The sequence below is a fragment of the Leptonotus elevatus genome, chromosome 1 (assembly GCF_054856555.1).
Source record: "Leptonotus elevatus isolate MCC_2025b chromosome 1, RoL_Lele_1.0, whole genome shotgun sequence".
NCBI lineage: Eukaryota > Metazoa > Chordata > Actinopteri > Syngnathiformes > Syngnathidae > Leptonotus > Leptonotus elevatus.
Genome location: NC_141239.1, coordinates 56,125,165 through 56,147,664, shown reverse-complemented (window position 1 = coordinate 56,147,664; position 22,500 = coordinate 56,125,165). Strand labels below are relative to the sequence as shown.

The 22,500-nt window shown below is 40.8% G+C and overlaps 1 protein-coding gene across 4 annotated transcripts in view; it reads right to left on the bottom strand.

Moving 5' to 3' along the window:
* carm1 (coactivator-associated arginine methyltransferase 1) overlaps nucleotides 1-22,500 on the bottom strand; it is a 74,578-nt gene that overhangs the window by 51,700 nt on the left and 378 nt on the right. For all 4 annotated transcript variants that reach the window (XM_086070975.1, XM_086070985.1, XM_086070994.1 and 1 more), the window contains exons 2-5: nucleotides 10,648-10,758; nucleotides 10,348-10,525; nucleotides 10,127-10,217; nucleotides 7,231-7,312 (exon numbers count right to left, since the gene is read on the bottom strand). In XM_086070975.1, the coding sequence (XP_085927101.1) occupies nucleotides 7,231-7,312; nucleotides 10,127-10,217; nucleotides 10,348-10,525; nucleotides 10,648-10,758 (462 nt within the window). The remainder of the gene's footprint in view (nucleotides 1-7,230; nucleotides 7,313-10,126; nucleotides 10,218-10,347; nucleotides 10,526-10,647; nucleotides 10,759-22,500) is intronic.

Genomic DNA, 22,500 nt, shown 5'->3' with positions numbered 1-22,500 from the left:
TGTATGACAGACAGATGCGTTCAAATTCAAATTTGGATTCTGTCTGTGATCTCTTCTTGTTAGACATGTGATCAACATGAAAACCAGAGAGCCCTATATGGGTGCAAAACAAGGAAGTGGGAAGCTGAGAGAAGATGGGGACAAAAACAAATCACTGCACAAACATGTGCAATAGTACGGCGCCGCTAAGGTGACATTGTAGGGGGGAAAAAATTATTTGCGTTCCCTCGCAAATAACTTTGCGTTCTCTCACAAAAAATTGCATTGCTTTGCAAAGATTGCGTTCCCTCGCAACATTCGCGTCCCCTCGCAAAAAAAATGTTATTTTGCAAAGATTGCATTCTCTTGCAAAGACCGCAATCCCTCAACAAAAGCATTTGCGCTCCCTCGCAATAAATGTGAGATAACGCAGTGGTTTTGTGGAGTGGATGCATTTTTATTTATTTTTACGCGGTTATGTACTTCCGGGTCAGTTTGGATACTGTAAGATCAAATTTGCGGGTTTGAGGCGGTGGCACCATAGAATAGATATCTATGGCAGTACCTTTTTACGCCACCAAATGTGCAATAACCAAGCCAGATTGACCCAGTTGGCCACAATGCACGCGTTTGCAAACGCGGACACTGGCGGACCTTCAAAACGAACTCACTTCGCAATACCATTGGCTAGGTTAGCATTATCATGTACAAAAGCTACAATAGCGAGTACTCATGACGTTTAGGGATTTAAAATGGGATGGAACTAGGGTTGGGTGGTAAAACGGGGGGTCCAAAAATGGCAACGGTGTAACTTTCAATACCGTCATAATTATTTTTTTAAACTGCAGCGTATAATGACCTATTATGATATTAAACATTTATTTTTTATAACACAACATTTGTAGTTGTGTTTTCGAATTAGTAATACTCTAACAATTAATATTACTATAACAGTTTAAAATTAATAGTAAGCTTAGTAATGTGACAGTCGCATGACCGCTCAGACGGAGCAAGACAAAATGACCAGTCGCACAACTCGGTTAAGCGGTCCCCTAAAAAGAAAAGATAAAAATGCAACTGCTACGATTTGGCAGCAAATGTCGATGAGGCCTGTATGCAAAATCTGCATGAGGACTGTAACGGTGTGAGATGGAATATATTTCGTAACTCCGGACTTATCTGAGAAACGATATCCCCCGCTCACTGCTGCCAAGACATGAGTTTGTTTACCAACTACTGGTACTATTAAGTCCATATGACCTCCAGAAGCGCGCCACAAAGCGCTTTTATTTATACAAAAAAAAAACAGTGATTTTGTGTTTCCTCCATGGACACACATCAATCCAAGTATTGGCTATCTGTGTGTGCTCTGGGGTGGGGGGTGCGTGCATATGTTTGTGTGGCGCGTAGATGTCGAGTGTGCGCCCACAGCGGTGTCCCCCGGTCCAGTAAACCAAGAAACAATTTGTAAGTGTGTAGGACCGCTAGAAGTTTGTGCTGGTCCGCAGTGAACAGTTAATGCTACGGTAATGCTGAGCTTGGCTCCGCGGCGTAAAAGGAGCACATGCACATCAGCTGCACACGGCAAAAACGTGCTGTCATGGAGTGACAGACATTCAAATGCGCTCCGTCACACAAAAGATTATTACAAATACAACCGGAGCACAGTGAACAGATATAGAATACAATAGAACTTTAATTGTCATTGTGTACACAATGAAACTTATTTCAGCAGCATCCTTGCCTTCGGCACTACATAAAAACATAAATGATCAACAATGACATACTTATACACAACAAATAATAAAATAAGCCCTAATGCCAATATGAAGTCCATATAAAAGTGGTCATACGTAAGTGTATTTATTAAGGCGCTTTTATGCATTTAACTGCTTGTGGATAGAAACTATGCAGTAGTCTATTTGTACGCCCGCCCAGTGTCCTGTATTTTCTTCCAGAAAGGAGGGAGGTAAACAGTTTGTGGCCAGGGTGTATGGGGTCTTTGAAGATGGAGCTGGCTTTACTGTGTAGCCTGCCAGCATAGATTTGAGCCAGCGAGGGCAATGTAATCCTTATCACCTTCTCCGCCGTTCTCACCACCCTGTGGAGAGTCTCCCTGTCCGCTGCTGTGCAGCTTGCATACCACACTGTGCAGCAATAAGACAGGATACTCCCCACAGTGGCCCTTATCGAACCTGACCAGCAGGTTTTCAAGGACTGCCTCAGTTTCCTGAGGAAGTAGAGCCTCTGATTTTCCCACCTGATGGCTGATATGCACTGACCAGATGAGATCAGCTGTTATGTGTACTCTTAGGTATCTGAAACAGACCGCCCTTTCCACCTTCTCTCCATTGATGTCAAGATCAGAGTGCTTAGCAGTTTTGATTTCCGAAAGTCCAAATTATTGTTGTAACACCATTGTGTCAAAAGCTGGATCTCTTCTCTGTAGGCTGTCTCGTTTTTGTGGATCAGTCCTACCACAGTTGTGTCATCAGCAATTTTAATGATGGTGTTCATGTGGTGGATGGGTGAGCAGTCATAGGTGAAGAGGGAATAGAGGAAAGGGCTAAGAACACATCCCTGTGGTGTTCTGGTGCTGAGAGTCAAGGTGGACGGGGTGTCGAGTCCTTCGACAGATTAGCTGTTGTCAGCGCACGATAAATCTTTTTTAAAAAGTCAAAAATTAGCAACGGTATTACCGTATACCCCGGTGAACTGTAGAGACGGTAAAATGATGTCAACATTTTAATACCAGCTAACCCTCGAAGGAACCAAAGAAAAACACCAGGGTGATGGCGCGGGATCCTGGAGCACATAAAGCAAGTTGTTTAAAAAACCTTTGTGCGGTTAATATGCTGCATCAATGGCCATTGTATGCTTCGAGACAAGCAAATACGTCAGGCTTAGTAAACATATGATAAAGATAAAGCGCTATTTAAGTCAATTCCATTTACCATTTAATATTTTGATCAAATTAGATTTTTTATATGTTGGACTATGAAGTGATTTTCAGGAAAAGCACAACTAAGTGAATCAAGTTTATTCAGGACAAATGCTAATGGCGATTGTTAATCGTTTAGCATAGGCAAATTTTGTTGGTGTTTGTGTAATATGTGCATAGGTGTGCAGAAGATAAGGAACAATTAGTTGAACATTTTTCAACTTTCTAGTATCGCGTCGCAGGCCTCCGCGTGCACGTCTATGTGTACGAGCCTGAAAGTCACATGCACGAATGTTGTGTGTCACAGAGGGTGAGGCAGGGCAGAAAGGCAATTTTTGCCTTGTCGCCCTGCTCCCATAGAAGGGTTTCTCCTGTGTACAAAATTCAGAGGCAGCCACCTCCACCTAATTTGCTCTCCACCTCCAGCCTGAGCCACTGATATCGCTCAACACAGCGCTCCAGCTGTGTTGATTGAGCTCGGCAGGAACGCATTTTAACTGCAGTTGCAGTGTTGCGGCATTATGGGGGCACTATACCAACAGCAGTGCACCGGAAAGACCTGAAGCAACAACCAAAAAACAAATAGCCATTTATTTATTTTTAAACTTTAATGTACCGAAGAAGAAACAGATCATTGCAACCATTGCGCACACCCATTTCCTGGTTACGAGGAAGAGGTGGCGCGCTCCAGCCATCGCCAAGGTCGTAAAAACACAGTATATTGTTAGATTATTAACATTGTTTTTCTGTTTCAATTTATATTTTTTTAATTGTTTTTGATATTAGTTAAAGATGAGTATTGAGGAGACCAACAGTTCATTCACATGGGAGTTAATCTATAGTCTTTGTTCTTTTCCCTCAATTGAAGTAAGGTTTCTGATTCAATCTAAATGAGGGGATGTCTGTAAATGCAATCAGAGGTCGGTCCATAAAAATCCCTTGTGCGAGAAGGCGCCGGGGGGCCAATTGTTTACCCACATCTTGAGTGGATTAAGATAGGAACTGAAGTAAGATTATCAAGTAGTGTATTTCACTCTGCTGACAGAACAATTGACAGAGGGGTGTCTAGACTCGAAGACTCTTGTCTTTGATTGAAATGCCACATGGGTTGCTCGATGTCTGTAGGGGCAAAAGGTACTTCTTTGTCGATAAAGGGGGAGGGAACGTTTTTTGTTTAAATGAGTGAGTGTATTTTGAGAATGTTACACTTTTGGACCAGAGCTGTTTGAGCCAGGTTCTAAAGATGTCTTTCAGACTCTGAAATAAAGCTGGCAAACTTCTCCACGAGACTTCAACTTTGAATTTTATTTGAACACGCAGAAATCATAAAAATGATTTCCAACAATATACAATAAACATAATAGTGTACAACAACGCTGAACTATATTTACAATTTAATACGTACTAGTACATTAATTTTTACTGACTGTAGGTTAATGGCAACTTTGTATTCATATAATTTCTAATTTCTAGTCCCTGATCATAAAAAGTCTGCAGGAGGGCGGCCCATAATGGTATCGGTCACCGCCACAAGTACCGATACCTTAGAATGAGACTGATATTGGCACCGATATAGATATCTGGTATCGGTAGTCACCCATCGTAGTCGGCGTGATACCACCTCTGCCTCAATTTGAGCCAGGACAAACCCTGCATAGGAAATGAATTGAGACAGGAATGCTCAACCATCTAAAAAGGAAGCACATTGTGGCTGATGCCTTTTGATTGTTGGCCTCGCCTGTTATCGACACGTGTTTAAGGGCCACCACCACTCAACCACCACACAAGTCTTGATAAATGTACTATTACCCAATGTGACTCTGCAAAAAAATCTTGGTGTTATATTTGACGCAACTCTCTTTCCAAATGCACATTCAAAATATTACTAGAACTGCTTTTTTTCCACTTGGGCATAAGTAGAGTCGTGCAAGTGAATTTTGGTGGCGATTGGCTGTAGTTTTTTAACATTAAGCCACGTTAAGCTTTTTCTCCATATTGAACCTCTATGGGAGAAAAAAGCTTAATGCCCATAAAATCCAAAACACTGAGGTGATTGTTTTAATATTTTCAGAGGTTGAAGTGGACATAAGTGGAGATGTGCATGTGAATTTTGTTAGCAATTGCTCAGTTTTCTAACATTAAGCAGTGTTAAGCTTTTTTACACGCACATCAAGCGTAAGACTGTCCTGAATATTCACGCCCAATGAGCGGACTAAATGTACCACTTTTACCAACAGGCAAACTTCAGTCGAACTAGTAGATGTCATGGATGGATGGTCATAGATGGGCAATAATAACGTATAATTAGTATAAAAACAGTCCCTAAGTCGCTCCATGTTCCATCCACTTCAATTCAACATTCATTCACTTCCACCATCCACACTGGTGAAGTCATGTGATCACGTGACTTAGTAGGGTTGTGCTCAAAAAATCTATACAGCAATACATTGTTGTGGGCCTCATTACAATACATGTATCGATAAACAGGCGTCATAATCAATATTGCTCATTAATTTTAAAGCAAGGTTGCTTGCTGAACAGCAGCCTCTGAGGTTTCGCTCAAGCAATAACAGCAGGTGCAGGGGGAGCTGAAGAGACATGGACATTGTACTTAACAAGCAGCGTCTTTGAAGTCAATTGCCTTCAATTAGTCCACGTGTCTCATGAGTACAGCGGAGGAGCGGAGTGGGGGAGCAGACGAAAGGGGACATGAGTGCCTTGGGTGTTTAGTTTGCTTTGTAGCCTACTTTTTTTTATTATTATTATTATTTATTTATTTATTTATTTTAAGCGCAAGTGTGAGCTCAGTTTTAAAAATAGCTCACCAGTGATTGGATACTGTGTCTTGATAATAAAAATTAAAACAGAGGAAAAATATAAACATTTATTTACTTATAAACTTAACATGGTACATGTTTTTAAATGTACCAATTTTTCTATATTTTGTTTAAAAACAAAATAGAATGTGTTACATGAAAAAATGCTGGCATTTCCCCAAATATTTCAAATAAGCATATTTTAGAGTTGTAATTTTAATACTTTGATATTTTTACTCATATCAGCCCATGCCTATTTATAAAGTTTTCCAATGTGTCTGTAAAAGATGCTCCTTGCTCTGCAGTGCGTGCACATTTAGACCAGGCATGCCGCTTGGTGTTAAACCAGAAGAGCTGCTAACAAATCATTTGTTTTGCCATCCAGCATAATAAACATCATTTAGGTATACATATGACTGTTAAAATAAAAATGCAAGTACTGTAAATTAATGTAAAATGTTGGGATATGTATCGCCTTAAAGATCATGTAATGGGATACATATGTATCGTGATACGTATCGTATCGTGAGGTTGTTGGCAATACCCAGCCCACGTGACGTAGGTGTAAATGGTCAAAAGATTCCTTCAGGTCGTGGCGATTACCACACATGTAAAGTTTGGTATTTTTTTGGAGCATGTACACAAGTTATTAAGCATTTCCTCCCCTGTGGCGAAGCAAATTAGAAACTTGATGATCCGCCCTTGTCATATGGTACTTCGAAAACGCAAGATTTTTCCCCAGTTGCTGTCCCATGTCTAAAAATGATACAGGGAAAGTTTGAAGTCAATCGGATGAATCGCCTAGTAAAAGGGGGGAAAAAAGTGACCTCTGTGAATGTGCAAATATGGGCCAAAATAAGACATAAAAAAAATTCCACTTCCTATACATTTTAGGATATGTATATAATGAACTTTTTTGTACATCTGGGGGTTTTTACGCGTGCCTGCCAATTTTCATAGCCCAAGGTCAAGCATTTTGGGATTGGGATTTGTTTTTCCACTGGGGGGATTGCTACAGACCCATTTTCTTGTCATCATTTATGACAAATTTCGTGCACATCATGAGAAAGACCCAGTAGACACTTGAGAGTTAGTCTCCTGGCTGGCGGGTTCCCCATAAGAGCTGGAAAATGTGGCTGGAAGTGGGTGGTCTGGGATCCTCCGCGTAGGATGCTACCCCCAAAGCCTAACCCCATAAAATGCATGAAAAACTTAAATACTTTTTTTTCCTTCTTTTTTTTTGCTGCTGTCATATTTTAGGAAGTAAATTCAAGATCTTACTTCCTGTAAACCACCACTTCTCTGCTCTCCATTCACCCACTATCCCCAAAAAGCTGCTTCTCAACAACTTGATCGTCTCAATCATATCACATGGGTAGTGTAACAATGCAAATATTTGTTTGTACATTTTCTGTGTGCATACATTTACTACCACAATGACCAGAAAAGCTACAAGACCAGAGTCCGCCTATTGAGGATTCTTGGTATACATACCACAATTGGCTGGCGGAAATACTCATCCACTGCTGCACTCCGAAGCGCAGAGAGATCTACACCATGAAAGGAAGGCTGGTACCTGAGGAACCAAAAAAATAGATATTAAGCCATCTCTGATAGTTTTCAGTTACAAAAATATTACAAGTAAGATCCAAAATGTTACAAATAAGATCAAATATCAACTACAGCTACGAGCAGCTATAAAGGGTCCTTTATAACCCAACTCTGGCCACATTGGGGTATTACCATGGTGGGGTACTGTTACATAGGACAATAACCTTACAAAATATAGATGTTTTTTTGCCAGGCCTGATGTGTGTATAGTTTCATGAGTTTTTGCCTCAGTTTAGACCCACAAAAATTCATCATTTCGCTTTGTAAATGCAGCGACTGTGTGATGGAAAGAAAAAAAAACTTTCTATAACTTTTTTATTTTAAACATCTTTAGATGTAATACCCATAAGTTTGAAGACAATTGGATACATGCCGTTTTATTATTATTATTACATTCACACCAGTTTTACATCTGTGCCAACCCACCAAAATAGTTTTCATTGCATTTAAATGTTTTATTGGCAGGCTTTGTTCAGAGTAAAAGCAACATATCTGGATAGGGAATATTCTTTTTTTTCTCACATGTAGATCATACATATACCAAACTATAGTTATAACAGATCATGCACCGCTTGTTCTGAAGCTAAATTTACCGGAAGCAGGTACTCTTACAAGTACTACGCTTATTTTAACTGCTACTTGAGTATAATTTGAATTTCTAATTATTGGAGGCTGGCGGGGAGGGGAGTGCAGCACGCAGCTTTAGACCGCATGGAGAGTGAAAAAGGCGACCAGACATCATTGGGAACTTTATGAATGACCGTTCTGTTTTCGTCAGCCAACCTCTACCCCCACCCCCAAAATATTAATCGACATGTCGCACCCGCCGTGCACAGTTCACACATTATCGAACAAGAAAAGTAATCGCTGAAAGTAGACATGCACTTGACATGTCATTCAAATATCCATGGTTCGACACTGCGACCAATACGGCCAACTTTAAAGTGTTGCTGGTTAAAAATAAGTAAATAAATCATCCTGGCACGGCGCGAGTGCATGTTTGAATTAGTGGTTCAATGGATAGAGCTGTGATACATTCAAATCAAGCGTGAGAACGAGTCTAGCATGTCACCAGGTCATCATGCGCTGCGAAGGCCAACTTAAAAATAAAAGCCTACCAAATGATACACGGACGTCAATGCGTCAAAAGCCTTGGTAGGCTTTTAAGTTGTCTCTCACAGCGGTGGTGGCCAAATCTGGCAATAGCCAGATTGATAATTGTGATTCACTCAAGGGAGCTCTTTTAATACTCAATACCACAATATAAATCTGGGACCGCTCCACTGTGATTTGCTCGGGAAAGGCGGGACATTGGGGGTAGCGTGGCTCAGTGGTAGAGAAGTCATCGTGCAACCCAGAAATTGTGGGTTCGATCCTATGTCATTGTGAAAATGTGAAAGTATCCTTGGGCAAGATACTGAACCCCCAGTTCCTCCTGATCCTGTCATCAGTGGGTGAATGAGTAGTCGAATATAAAGCGCTTTGAGGGCCTTGTAAAGTGGAATAGCGCAATATAAATTAAGTACCATTTACCATTTACATTCATTCATTACATTACATTCAGCAACTTGTGTCTTGTGCCTACCAAACTTTTGTTTTGAACAATCACAGACACGGATGAAAATGTCATCGTAGGTAAAAAAAAAAAAGAAAGAAAAAAAAGCATGAACATCTTTACCAGCTAAAAATGCATGAAGCACCTCTCGCTGTTCTTCATTTAACAAGGAAACTGACTGAGTAACTGTGTGCATGCATTCGCAAGTAAAACAGACGACAAATAAAACTTTTCCGTCATAGCCTTCAATGACAACAAGAAGGACGAGAAGCGCACACACACAGACTAGGAGAAAACTCAGTGGATCTAGTGAGCTAACAGCTGTCTCTACGGCGCGCTTTTTGTATTATTCCATTTCTTTTGGAGGAATGGATGGATTGATGTGTTTGTGCTATCGGTATCGCCAGAAGCTTAAAGAGCCTGGCGACCGGCGTGAGATACCCGTTTAGAGCGAGACCTGCGTACGGAGTCTCACAAGATCTCCTGTGCAGCCACAGTGGTGAAGTAAAGATACAGATGGTAGGCATTTGCAGTTTGCATTGTCCATAAATTATTTATTTTTTTACAGTGCACATGTGCAGGTGCCAGCGTGACACTAACAACACGAGTAGTTGGGGACTGTTTTAAAAATAGTTTACCATTGATGGGACACTGTGACTTGCTAAAAATTTAACATAAGAAGATTGTAAACATTTACTTATTGATTGATTGAAACTTAACATGGTACGTTTGTTAATGTACCAAATATTATTTTCTTTTTTTCAATCAAATTGATTGTGTTCAATGGGGAGGGGGGGGAATCATGTTTTTATTTAACCAAATATTTTAAAAAAGGACATTTGATATCTGTAATTTTTTAAAGTTTGCCAACTTATACCTTCAGAATGTAATATCGGCACATGCCTGGTGGCAACTTAGAAACATATAAAAACACAGTCAATAAATGTTTTTATATATTCTGCAACATAAATATGTAACAAAAATTATGCAACGAAGACCCACTTTAAAAGTCTCCTTTCATCTCCATTAATGCGGTTTTAAAAAAGGAGGAAACTGTCAAACAGGTGTTCCAGCTGATTGGTGGGGTCCGTTGATTTGATTTATTGCCGCTATAGTGAAACACCCCCCCCCCCCCGACTTTGCTCTGTTAATGTGGTTCTTGTGTAAAAACAGTGCATATCACTGAGTTTTTTACATAATTTTTTGCCTCTATTTAATCCTCACCAGAAATTGGCTTTTGTGAACTGCTCCATGTACAGCTGCTCATCTGTGAAAGGAGCTAGGTGAACATCCCCAATGGTAGGGAACATTTTACCTAAAAACAAAAGCAACAAAGAAGAAATACACAAACATGTATAGTTCACAACAATTTCCCAAACTGATCATGTAAAATAAAACATCAGCTGATCAAATCTTAAGTGTTTTACCATTAAAATCTAATTTACCGTTGGGTTTAAGGAACTTCTTGGCATGTAAGTAGCTTTCCAGCATCCGCTCATTGAAAAGCATATAGCCCATGGGCTCTGATATGATGATGTCCACTTGTTCAGGGAGTGTTACCTCCTCCACCTTTCCAGGTACAACAATCACATGCTCACCAAGACGGTTACTGTTCACCAGCACCTGCAGGGTAGCATACACTTTTGATGAAGCATGACTGATTGGTAAGATTGATGTTTCAACCAAATTTTTCAGGTCGTTATTTACTGCTACTTTAAGTCATGTTTATATTATTAAATATGTACCTCAGCATGCTGAGCCATTGTGCTCGCTTCCACAGCATACACCTTCTTTGCTCCTGCCTGGGCCGCAAAGAAAGACAGGATCCCAGAGCCACATCCAACATCTAGCACAATCTGGAGAAATAATGCAAGCCATCAACATAGAATAGCCGTCTGATTTTAAAACTGCATACAATGGATATAAAAAGTCTACACACCCCTGTTCAAGTGTCAGGCTTTTTACCATTTAAAATCATGACCTCGAGAGAAATCATTTTGAAACTTCCACTATTAACCAAATATATATACCAGGCCTTTCCTCCTCTGTTGGCAATCTCTTCCAACTTGGCACCCACTTGCTCTTTTCCTCCTCATCTTACTTGTTCTGTTTCTTTTTTTCTTCCGTTGACTGGTTTCTTTTGTGGAGGCTCAGAAACTCCGGTCAGAAATCACCAAATGATCGAACACATCAAACGAAAACTAACTTGGAATGGGAAAAGTTGAAGTACGGAAGGGGTCTCGCAAGACTCATGGCAAAATTATGGTGTTTGAGCAGTAATAACAAATATGGCGTTGGTGCCGTCTGATTTCGATTCAGTCACCAAATGAGCGTGTTTTTATAGTGTTTGTCACGAATCAGGTGTGCAAGTGTATGGAATCTCTTCCATTCACGATAATTTCCAGGTCACCATCCGGGCTGTAGGTGAATGCATAGACATGCAGTCAAGCCCGAAATTATTCATACCCCTGGCAAATTTTTATTTAGTTACTTGTATTCAACCACCATTTTTTTTCCTGGATTGGAAATGACACAGATGTCTCCCAGAAGATAATAGGATGTTGTACAAGAGGCATCACTGTGTAAAAAAAATATTTCTCAGCTCTTATTTGCATTTGAACAAAAAGTGGGATGTCCAAAATTAATCATACCCTTTGCAAGCTATCGAAGTCTATGGGAAAATCCAAAGTTTTTAACTATTTCAAATAGTCCAAACTGTTCTAAAACATCATATTTATCCTGATTGATTGAGAATAGCTGTTTACGTCAATTCAAACACAACAGGTGAAAAACAGCAGCTCTCTGCAGCTTGACTGTGGACAGTCATGGTCCAGGCCACAGGAGCACAGTGAGGGTCTGCATTTGCGCACTGTGGCTGCTCACGAGTGTGGAAAGAGCAATAAGGCCATGTAAAAAAAAAAATCAAGTTCCAGGACTTCCAGTGGCTATTGTGCAAAGTATCATTTAAAAAAAAAAAAAAAAAACTGCAAGACATTCTGCACTGTGAAAATTTTCAAAGGACATGCCCGTAAGACAAAAGTGACACCTGTGCTGGCCCGAAGCATAGTGAGAGAAGTGACAAAGAATTCAAGGATCATCACCACCAAGGCCATATTGGTGAATGTGGCCTCTGCTGATGGCAATGTGTCAAGGCAGACCATCCAACACACACTGCACATTACTGGGCTCCACGGTCATGGACCAGGGAAGACGCAACTTCTTCAGAGAAAGCACTCAAAAGGACGCTTGGTCTTTGTAAATGGACAAAGTTGAATATTTCTGGTCTTATATTTTATGGTCAGATGAAACAAATTATATTTTTGGGCCACAATGATGCATCCTTTATTTGGCGATGAAAAGGGGGAAGCCTTCAAGCCGAAGAACATGTCAAACATGGTGGTGGGAACTGGGAACCTATTACTTTGTGGGTGTTTTTCAGCCCCTGAACCCGGGTTCAGTTTCAATAGGAAATCACCAAATGCCACCTATGTACAAAATGCTATTACAACAGACATAACTACATTATTCTCTGCCTTAAGTATCCCACTGTGGTAATGACATCATTTAAACAAGAAAATATAACAAGGAGCAACAATAAAATAACCAAACTTTGGCTAATGATGTCTCTAAAGATGAATTGCAAGCTCAATGTGATCATCAAAGTTGAGGTTGATTTAATCTGTTGAGGTGTCAAAATTCCTAAACTTTTCAATGTTTCAAATCTCAGATGATGTCCTTAACAACCTATCAAATTAATGTCAGTCGTCTTTCGAGCCATCAATACGCATTGTGATGTATGAAGCTTCAACAGTCATCGGTCATGTGACATTTGCAGAACATTACAAGCTCCGGAGCACCATTTCGAAGGAGTGTGATTTAGGAAGTCGGAAACGAGCTTTGAGGTATTGGTTTCATTTGACCTTCACTACTTGCTGTTGAACTGTACAGACTAGAGGTAGCAATAGTGTTTAGAATCCATTAGCCAAATCTAAGCAGGCCTAATAAAACACTGGGGAAAACACTGTATTTACTCAAAAACTCAATCTCGTGCTCAAAGAAATTATTATTGTGTATGCACATTTTTGGGCACAAATTGGTGGACGCGCACGGTTGGTGAACAATGCCCATTGAGCATGCAGAGAAGTGTCTTGCGGCCAGACAATATGTAGAACAGCTGATATTTTTTTAAACAAATATGTAAGCCTTGGGCAAAATTGTTTACTGTTACATACAGTTGTTCTTTAATGTGAAAATATACAAATACGTGCTCCCTCATTTATCGTGGGGGTTCGGTTCCAGAAACTACCCACAAAAGGTGAAATCCATGAGAATTTTACTTTCTTTGTTATGTTTTTTTTTTTTTGTTTCGTTTTTAATAGGATGTATGCCTCTATTAAGCAATTATGAACCACCCCGCATGGTTCCCTCCCCTCTAAACATTTGCTACATTTTACACTTACATTAAATAATAATAATAATAAAGTTACATGAATTATGACTAGGCTTTACACGATTAGGATTTTTTGAGCCGATCACAATCGCTGATCAGCATGTTTAAAAAAAAAAAACGATTTCCGATCACCGTTCCGATCATAAGATGGCACAATATGCCTATTTGAATCACTTGTCTATTTACTGTTTTTAAAAATATATAATGGCGGCACGGTGGCTGACTGGTTAGCCTCCCAGTATAGAGGACGTGAGTCCGGGCTTCGGCCTTCCTGGGTGGAGTTTGCATGTTCTCCCCGTGCTTGCGTGGGTTTTCTCCGGGGACTCCGATTTCCTCCCACATTCCAAAGACATGCATGGCAGGTTATTTGAGCACACCAAATTGTCCATAGGTGTGATTGTGAGTGTGGATGGTTGTTCGTCTCTGTGTGCCCTGCGATTGGCTGGCAACCAGTTCAGGGGGTACCCCGCCTATACTGCCCGAAGCAAGCTGGGATAGGCTCCAGTGCCCCCCGCGACCCTTGTGAGGACTAAGCGGTTAAGAAAATGGATGATGGAAAAATATATAATTAAAAAAAGGCTTTATGCGTTGAGGATTTTTTGGGTCAGAGTTTGTCCTCTCATTACACGAGACAATACATACTACATCACTTGTTCTGCATGACGTAGTCGCCCCCGCCACCTACCGGCTCATTCTTGTACACGCCTCCTTAAACGGTTTCTTAGCGAGTTGCTGCTCTCAATCACAGCCAAACCACGCCCAACTCTCCCCTTTCGCAACTCAACGGTCCTCCAGTCCCCTTTGAGTGCCAATTTCAAATCTTAGTCTGACTTCCTGTTGAGTTCTCTAATTACTCAGTAATCGCGTCGAGATAATAGCTCAATTCAATATTCGATATGATGGTGGTTCATCTGGTATCCTCGCAAAAGTTTTGTGCATGTGTGTTTCTTTGTTGGTTGTAACAACACACCAATCTGCTAATTGCATCTGTGATTGGAATGAATGTGCGTGGCCGGAAGTTAACGTTACCTATGGAAATATTAAAGAGATGTTAAATTTAAATAAATAAGACACATACTGTAGTTTTTTTATTTGACGTAAATAAAATGGTTTTACAATACACTTTACACAAGGCTATTACTTTGTGATTGGATGGTCGAGTGCGTGAAGGCGGAACTTCCGCCTCTCAGCGCAAAGCCTTTCCGCAACCGCTCTCGGACGCAAGGACGCTAAAACTAGATGAGCTTTTGGGCGCCCATATACACTAGCACAGAATAACTTCGGCGTTAACGAGGTTGCTTTTGCTGTAACTTCCTATTTCGCGGATCTATGACGTCATTGATAGATCGGGCAAATTATGACATTACAGGCGATCACCGGCGATCATGCATAAAATGCCAATTATCAGCCGAACACGATCAAGCCGATCAGATCGGCGCAAGGCTCTACACCAATTTAGGAGATACAGCATGATCGTATTTACTGATGTATATGTCTCAATTTGCATAGCGTAGTTTCAGATGACGTAAAGATTGACAGCGACTTAACATATAGCTGCAAAATATTATACTGTAACAAGATTTGTCTGCAATAAAACAGGTCAATTATTTTATATTACTTTATAAGAAATAGGGGGGGAAAGGCTTTGCTTTTGAGAACATTAGTTTGTTCAATGCAGACGGGCCAGCTCTTACTGCGAGGCCTCCAAACCCTCTTCCCCTTGGTAAAGCCAAACCTTAACAGCCTGTCTCGCATCATGATCAGTCAAATCAGGCCCAGCGTTTCCGTTATATCCATTCAGCAGCGGCACTGCCCTGCTCCTAAATCTGACTCGCCACTCCTTGTTCGAGCCAGCAAAAAAAAAAGTGAGCCTTCTCTGTGCACCGAGTCCCGGAGACGTTATCCTTCCAGTCAAACACCGGGGCAAATGTTGCTGTGCCGCGCGTTTCTGACTGGTGGGCGGGCTTAACGCTCCTGGTTGGCTGCTTCCTCGAGCCACTGTGAATGGCTGTGTATGACGTGCGGCCATGCAAGCAGGGAGTAAAAGCGGAAGAGATAGAGTTGATACTGTATGTACTCGAATGTGGAGATTAAACAAGAAAGTGAATAAAAAGAGATAAAATAAAACACAAGACTGCAATGTGACGACCTGTCTCCGGCAGTTCAATTCGTCTACCCGGTTTGGACCCCACCTTTTTGGCATCGAGCAGTGGGCGCGATATGCGGAGACGACTCGTACTCCGGTGTCTTGACAAAACAGCACCGGCCCCGAGACCGAGCAAGAACGGATAACAATATACTGCCGGTATTTGTAAAACAACATCGGTTTAGCCAAGGATAATAGCATCAGCGAAGACACATGCTTACGATTAGGGGTGGGGGAAATTTCCGATTCTAAGATGCATCGCGATTCAGACATGGATGAGTCTGAATTGAGCCACAAACGTCCACATTTCGATTTAAAAAAAATGTTAATAAGGGTGCACAGAAGGTTCCAAATATTGCGGAACTCGGAAGCACTGTACCGTCATCTCCGGGATACTTTGGGAAAGAAACGCACCGCACGCAGATGAAAACAAACATGGATGATGCCAACCTTGCCGTGAGATCCAAAAAGCTGCTTCTAATTTAAAAGCATGTTCACGTGACGGCAACAAAATCAGTCCACATTCACTATGATGGCAGAGAAAAAACCTTTTCGATCATGTAAGTAGCATGTATGGCACCATTTTGGCAACAGTGCTCCACTGTGACTTGTCAAGAAAGCTACAAACGTTCAATAAAGTAACATTCCGCCTGAACAAAGGCTAACTTCAAAATAAAGCTCAAGAAAGAATTCACTGATGCCATGCAATATAGCCTTAGTACGCTTTTATTTTGAAGATGGCCTGCATGGTGGTGTGACCGGCTGACGGCAAGCTTGACTTGTCTTATACATATTTCGGCTTGCCTTTCGTAGTTTTTCATGCCATGACATGCCAGCATCAACACATCGCCATCCCGAAATCATATCAATTGCTAATTTAGGGCGCTAAGAAACCTCTAGTTTATTACACCGTCAATGTGTGATTCTCCGGTGTTAGCAGCTAGTTGCTAGCTGCTAGCAGTGAGTGCACAGCTGTCTGCTTTTAAAGTACTGGTAGTCAGACAACTGTGGCTTTGTTTTCTTTCTTTGCCTATTTTTCAAAGATGTGAACATAGGCTAGTTTGTCATTCACTCTCCATGTAGAAGCAGTATGTGCCTTAAATTGCAGTTTGAGGTATTTTTCTTTCTTAAAAGAAAAAGAAAGAAAAGATAATTAGAATCATTTTCATCCTCAGTTTCTTTATAAAACATTTTTTCCTATTAAATAAATAAAAACATTAATCTCAAAATGTCAAATATTGCTTGTGTTCTATTCTAAATACATTACAGTACATTCTAAATGGACATATTTGACAATTTGAGTTGAATCTTGTTATTTAATGGGAACAAGTGTTTTGTGAAATGAAAGGAAGACAAAGTTGTATTTCTTTTTTTTTGCTGATCCCAAAAATTATCTCATCCGTGATTCAAATCTGTGATCTAATCAAAACCCTTGAGTTTTTTTTATCCATTGCACTTTGCTGATCCCAAAAATGATCTAATCTGTGATTCAAATCCGTGATCTGATCCGAACCGTGAGTTTCTTTATCCATTGCACCAAGTGATTAATACTTAGTGAGATGAAAAGAAATGTGTGTTGTAAAAAACGAATTGTGAGGTGTCCAAAGATTCCCACCCCTACTTACGAGGCACAATTTAAACTGCAAACTATCAGTTATGCAGTTGTACATGGAGGCGCAAGATAATTCCACATCGGTGAGGAAGCAAGAAAACGAACTCTGAGCATGTCATCATTCCGGGAGGATTAACGAAGGCATTGGCATAAACTGAGCGTTCAAATTGAAGTTCCGAGGAGCGTTTGTGCGCTGGATGAGACGCCGAATACACTTTCACCAAACTGGGAGGCAGCGTCGGGCGAGTACGCCACCGTATGTGAATGGATTGTAGATGCATGAGCAAATTTGTCTGCAAGTGCAAAGCTTGGTTGTTCGAGCCGGCATCATTCCTAAACTACAGCACGACAACGAGACTTTGACTCTGATAATGACGAGGCGGAACCTGGCGCGTGTGGGTTACATTAAATACAAAACCCCTCAACCGCCGACCCTCGTATGTCGCTCGTTTGCTCGTTGCCCGGGGCAACGGCCATTTCTCATGCAACGATATGGAACGTGCATTGAACGGCGGCATATTGGCTCCATAGCTGAATCGCTTTGTACTTAAAAAGACTTGTTATCCCCTCCGGAAGCAGCTCCGACACGAAAGCGAGTGGCCCCGTACTTCTTACTTCCTTTCCTCAGTGCTGGGCGGGGTCACATGACTACAGCAGGGATGTGATTTGACCAAAGTGAAATTATCTGAAAATTTAGCCGGGGGTCTGGGGGCCGCGGGCACTCAGCTAGGTCCAGAGCTCATGGGTTTTCCGTGTTTTTAAGTACTTTCAATGCACTCAGATGACAAAGAAATAGACAAAACAACAGCATAAATTTTCAATGTATATTGAACTATCCCATATAAAATTGCAGTTTTAGTCAACTCAAAATCAGTCACATTCAAAAACATTGGACTGCCTTTGCTTTTAAAAACTATCACTGAGAATATCATCATATATATTTACCATGCAATAAATCATTTAATCAATCATTCTTAATTTAATACATAATGCATGACAAAAACATAAAATACCTCATGCAGCAAGCTCTGGTAAAAACACAATCATGCATTCGTCGAATGCATGATTGACTAAGATCATCTCTGTAACTGCATACATCAAGACAGTCAACATATTGAAACCTGAAAAGTGCAAACATGCAGCATTCATTTGAGTTTGTGTCAATGATTAACCATGTTAAATATTTATGGCCATTTTTATTACGTTATAATATTTTCGAAAATTTGATTTCGATTAATTTGAAAAGTTTACCACCGACCTCAAAATTCACGACTCTGTCAGCAACTGGTACAGGTTGTTGGGGTGGATCACGTCTCTCTATTACCGCTTCCGATTGTGATGTCAATAAGGGATGGAGGCCGTAAAGTTTTGGAGTTTTCGTTTGGGCACCGAAACTTCCAGCGATGGAATAATTTGTTGTTCTTGACTGGAGTTCTTTCACGTGTTTTTTGCTCTTTGCGTGACTTTCAAGAGCTTTGAAACCTCTCCCACCATAGTCAACGGTATCATGGCACCAAATGCAAAGCGCTTTCCCGGCACGATCGATCTTCCGAATAAAGTCACTGAACAAATTCGTCACAGTCTTCTTTCCAACATTTGTAGATATATCCTTCTCTAACCAGTCCCATCGAAACTTGTTTTTTACGATCTTGTCAATTTCCTTAACTCGCGGAGCATCTTTGCGTTCGATCACGGACATCTTTCTTTAAACACCCGGCAAAAACATCTGAGAAATGAACAATGGCATACTCCTATGCCTTTATAACAAGCGCGTTTATTGGTCAACAAACAATGGCATACGCCTATGCCTTTATAACAAGCGCGTTTATTGGTCAACACGGAGACTTCAGCCAATCGCAAGATCCGTTTCATTTCAGTTACGGAAACACTAAAATGGAATGCTGTCGAGAGACGAAATCGGATATTTTACCACTTAAAAAATTGTAACATTTTATTTTTGGAGATAAAAAAAAGCGGAATTCCGCGAATTAGCGGAAAAATCACATCCCTGCTACAGGGAATGCGCAAAAAGTGTTTCCATTACACTTTTGCGAAATACAGGTAGTCCTCTAGTTACGAACATCCGAGTTACGAACATTCGCAGATACGAACAAAGGCGGACTGATGTCTATAAAAGCTGTATTTTGCGTGCAAAATAATATTTAAGTGTGCGCTACATCATACATTATGGTACAGTATTGTACTGTAGTGCCCCTCTCTGCCACAACCCCGCCGAGCAGCACCGCAACATTTGCACATTTCAACTACCTCCCTGTGCGTCGATGAAAGACACAGCCTGCCTGGAGCCACGGCCAGTGGCCAGTTGGCCACGCAGCACGCACTCTTCATGCACTCACTATTGGCGCCACACTGTGAGTACATTTCAGAGGCTCTCCTGGAGGATATTCATGAAAAGCAGCCCTAAGTTGTCTTCGTTATCGGCGTAGTAGCAAAACGCACAATATCTCTTCAGCTTCAGCTGACTCGGCGGTCTCGTCATACAAGCCAATGACAATCGTGAACTTTACGGACAGTCGGAAAACATAGTTTCCATGCCTTCCACTTCAGCAGCCTCACATGAAGTCAACTCAATAACTCCTCCACCAGATAATGGATAAAGAATGGATAGATGATATAATTAAACGTATGGTTGTTCCGATACCGATATCGGCAGAGGCTCCGATACTGCATAAAAACAGTGGTATCGGCAAGTACTAACAAGTAACATGACGACACTATTATTTCCGACGCCAATATAGGACTTTGGATGCAGAATGTTGTGTTTTACTCGTGCACAACATTCACTGATGTCTGACGTGTTCACTGCATGCCAAGCTAGGATATCCTATTGGCCCTTGAATGCTCTGAACCAATGGCAGGGCAGCTTTTTCATGTTGAAAAAAAACAACTCAGGTATCGGAACGGTATCGGCATCGGCCGGTACTGCAAAACTCGGTATCGGGGGCCAAACAAACTTATCGGAACAACACTAATTAAATGTATTTTTTATTTACATTTATGTACTATATAGAATGTATACATAAGGTATATAGTTTTATTTGTTTAAAATATATTTTTTTGTTTTTAAATATATATATATATTTTTTTTTTAAATTGATCAAATTTTATTTTGAAACAAAATTTTATGTGATTCAATTTACAAACAAATTTGACTTACAAACCACCTCTAAGAACCCATTGTGTTTGTAAGTTGAGGACTACCTGTACTTCTATTTTGACGCGTCTCAAAAATCACCTCATGAATGCGTAAAAACCTTTTTGCGATATTTGAGTTTTTTGCGCAACTTGCCTTTTGCGCAAAACTGAGGGTAATGGAATATTTATTTATAAAACCTACATTGTTTAGATATTTGCAATTATTAACGGTTAATGCATTGTTGTGGCGGCATATAGAAGGTCGGCTGTTCGATCCCCGCTCTCCCCAAGTCATGTGTCGTGTCCTTGGGCAAGGCACTTCACACACATTGCCTCGAGTGCTACTCACACTGGTATATGGAAAGTGCGAATGTTTGGTGGTGGTCGTAGGGGCCGTAGGCGCACACTGGCAGCCAGGCTTCCGTCAGCCTACTCCAGGGCAGCTGTGGCTACTTAAGTAGCTTACCGCCACCACAGTGTGAATGTGTGAGCGTACGAATAATGCAACCACTGTGGAGCGTCTTTGAGTATCTGAATAGATAGAAAGGCGCTTTAGGAATCCAATGCTTTATTATTATTATTATTATTATTGATGGCCTTTTTCTGTTGGAGTTTTAAATGCCCGACAGTATTTGAATGTAGCTGCAGTTCGGCTCGCTGAACACTGTCAATGTTTACGCCCCCGTTAGTGGCTAGTAGGGATGTTCCATATCATACCTTCTACGATATTACCGGTGTACTTTTGGGGGGCGAAAAAAATTAGAAATCGGTAAATTGACGTGATGACCTAATGCGTAACATTATACGTCTTTGTGTCTATTTGGACATATAAGCTTCGCTCTGTCGGCAAAGTGGGAGTGAGCTATATTAGTCGTGTGGAGGCTGTTTGGTTACAAGAGACCGGATATGATGCAAAAAATACAATAGTTTGCAAATTGTGCAGGACAATTGTTGCTGTTAAAGTTAAGAGGATATGCAGGCTAAAGACACGTGAGGAGGACATGGAAGCAGCTTGTGCTGTTTGGCGTGAACAAAAGTTCATTTACTGGAGCACTCTTGATTAGAGACACTCCTAATGAGAAAAAAAAACAGATGACGGTTGGATAATACTAAAGCGGTCGCGTATTGTTTGGCCAAGATGAACACTCCGCGGTGGTTATTATACCGTGACCGGTAATTCGCCTCATAGTCGGCCGCTAAGCTAACGTGCTCTGGACGAAACCGCGTAAACATGCACATTTGCGTTATTCATACCCGCTAGTAATGTCTACTAGCAATCACGGCATTTTCTCACTCCTCTTATTGACCAATCAGAGACATTCACGGCAAAATAACGCTCACAGGAGTGTTGCCGTTTACGGCAAAAATAACCACTGCCTAAACAATCGCAGGGGAAAACATTTTTCAACAATACACTTACCTGCGATGGACAGAGCATGACGCCACAGGCTGGCTGCTACTGTATCTTTTTTTTTTTTTGCCTCTACAACACGAGGATCAACCACACAGGAGAAAATAATGGACTTTGACTCATGCAATTTGCCACTGACTTCTGAAGGTTTGTGTTTTGTTTGTGTAAGTAAATTGCTTTATGTGCTTTAAGCAGTTATATTACAATTAGACCTCACAGGGTAAAAACTACCTGGCCTGTTTTTATTTCCATTTCATTCCATTACCGTTGCCATATTTGCACTTTGTTTACATTTCAATTGTGGAAAAAAAAAAAGGGGCTTAAATATTGTGCTGCAATAAAAGTTATATTATTCCAAAGCACCAATCAAAAATCTATTGTTCAGTAATTATTACCAATATCGTCAAAAATATCATCACCGCAAATTTCTTTGAAATATCGTGATATCATTTTTAGGCCATATCACTCACCCCTAGTGGCTAGTTGCTAACGCCGGAGACTTGTGTCGTATTATACAATGACAGGCTAATTAACTTTCTTAGCGTCCTTATTGGCAATTAAATACAATTTCGAGGTGGCGTTCTGTTGAAAGTTGCTTGAGTGAGGATGAGTCAAGATAGCCGCCCTTGAGCCACGATGCCTTCCACATGCTGCGTGGGTCAATTTCAAAATAAAAATAAGGCAATTACATTGATGTCAAAGTATTATTTGGAAAGCTTTTATTTTGAAGGTGGCCTTCGCATTGCGTTCCGCCGACTATGACAACCCGAACCGTGGCGCCTGATGTATACAGATCACGGCTCAAAGATGAGCCGTTGCAGCA